The following is a 1,344-nucleotide window of genomic DNA, read 5'->3' as shown; positions in this document are numbered from 1 at the left end:
GGGAGCTCTGGAGGAAACCGGGAGCGCTCTGCGCGGGGGGGTGGGGGGGGATGCTGGGAGGGCTGGAAGGACCGGGAGCACTGCGGGGACTGGGGAGCCTTGAGGGACTGGGAGCACTGGAGGGAGACTGAGAGCGCTAGGGAAGGCTGGGGACACAGGCACTGGGAGCACTGGGAGAAGACTGGGAGCATTGCAGAGGGACTGGAAGCACTAGGAGAGACTGGGGGCACAGGGGACTGGGAGAACTAGGAGCACTGGGGGAGCTGGGGACACAGGGCACTGGGGGAACTGGAGGGAGGCTGGGAAGACTGGGAGTGTGGGGAGCTGGCTGCACTGGGTGGGGAGGACACCACGGGGAGCACCTGGGGGAACTGGGAACACAGGAGGAAGACCGGGAGCGCTGTGGGGACTGGGAGTACCAGGGGAGACTGGGACTCAGGGGACTGGGAGCACTGGAAGAACTGGTGGCGCTGGAAGGACTGGTGACACTGGGATAATACGGGGCTGTAGCACCAAAGGCCTGGAAGCAACTGGGAGCTCTGGGATCGGGTTAGCAGCACTGGGAGAAGAGGGGGCTGGGAGCACCAGGCCTTGGGAGCACGGGGGGTGCAGGGGGGGCACTGGGGTGGCACGGGGAGGGGGCAGTGACCCCGCCACCTTTCCAGCACGACGTGGAGCTGACGGACCCGCGTGGCCGGACGCCCCTGGAGCTGGCCGTGTCCCTGGGCCACCTGGAGTCGGTGCGGGTGCTGCTGCGGCACAACGCCAACGTGGGCCGGGAGAACGCCAACGGATGGACGGGTACGGGGCCACCACGGGGACTTGGGGACACCATCCAGGGGTGCGGGTGACCCTGGCTGACGGCGCCCCGTGTCCCCAGTGCTGCAGGAGGCGGTGAGCACAGGGGACCCCGAGATGGTGCAACTGGTGCTCCAGTACCGCGACTACCAGCGCGCGACGCGGCGCCTCGCCGGCATCCCTGAGCTGCTCAGCAAGCTGCGGCGGGTACGGCCCCTCAGAACTGCACCCTGCACCCCCAGACCTCCCCAGGGACACTCCCCACATCGCCCCACTCCGCCAGTAGGGATCCCCATCCCTTTGCTCAAGGCTCCCCCCCTCCCCAGTGACCCCAGCAGGGAGCCCCCAGCCACCCCACACATCCCCCACCATGCTCCTCATCCCTTCCAGGCATCCGACTTCTACGTGGAGATGAAGTGGGAGTTCACCAGCTGGGGTGAGCGTGGCCGGGCTGGGCGGGGGAAGGGGGTCGCCAGGGTCTCCCCCAGCCGCGGGGCTGAGGGGTCCCTGTGCCCGCAGTGCCCCTGGTGTCCAAGGTGTGTCCCA

The 1,344-nt window shown here is 68.5% G+C and overlaps 1 protein-coding gene across 1 annotated transcript in view; it reads left to right on the top strand.

Annotated features, from left to right (window-relative positions):
* Positions 1 to 1,344, top strand: part of LOC103611864 (beta-adrenergic receptor kinase 1) — a 14,454-nt gene that overhangs the window by 7,549 nt on the left and 5,561 nt on the right. Inside the window, exons 20-23 of the mRNA XM_017728630.1 lie at positions 555 to 801; positions 881 to 1,005; positions 1,189 to 1,234; positions 1,318 to 1,338. Coding sequence (XP_017584119.1) covers positions 555 to 801; positions 881 to 1,005; positions 1,189 to 1,234; positions 1,318 to 1,338 — 439 coding nt within the window. The remainder of the gene's footprint in view (positions 1 to 554; positions 802 to 880; positions 1,006 to 1,188; positions 1,235 to 1,317; positions 1,339 to 1,344) is intronic.

This window comes from Corvus brachyrhynchos, unplaced genomic scaffold (genome assembly GCF_000691975.1).
Source record: "Corvus brachyrhynchos isolate BGI_N302 unplaced genomic scaffold, ASM69197v1 scaffold1103, whole genome shotgun sequence".
Classification (NCBI taxonomy): domain Eukaryota; kingdom Metazoa; phylum Chordata; class Aves; order Passeriformes; family Corvidae; genus Corvus; species Corvus brachyrhynchos.
The sequence above is the reverse complement of the archived record's forward strand: the minus strand, read 5'-3'. Positions and strand labels throughout refer to the sequence as shown.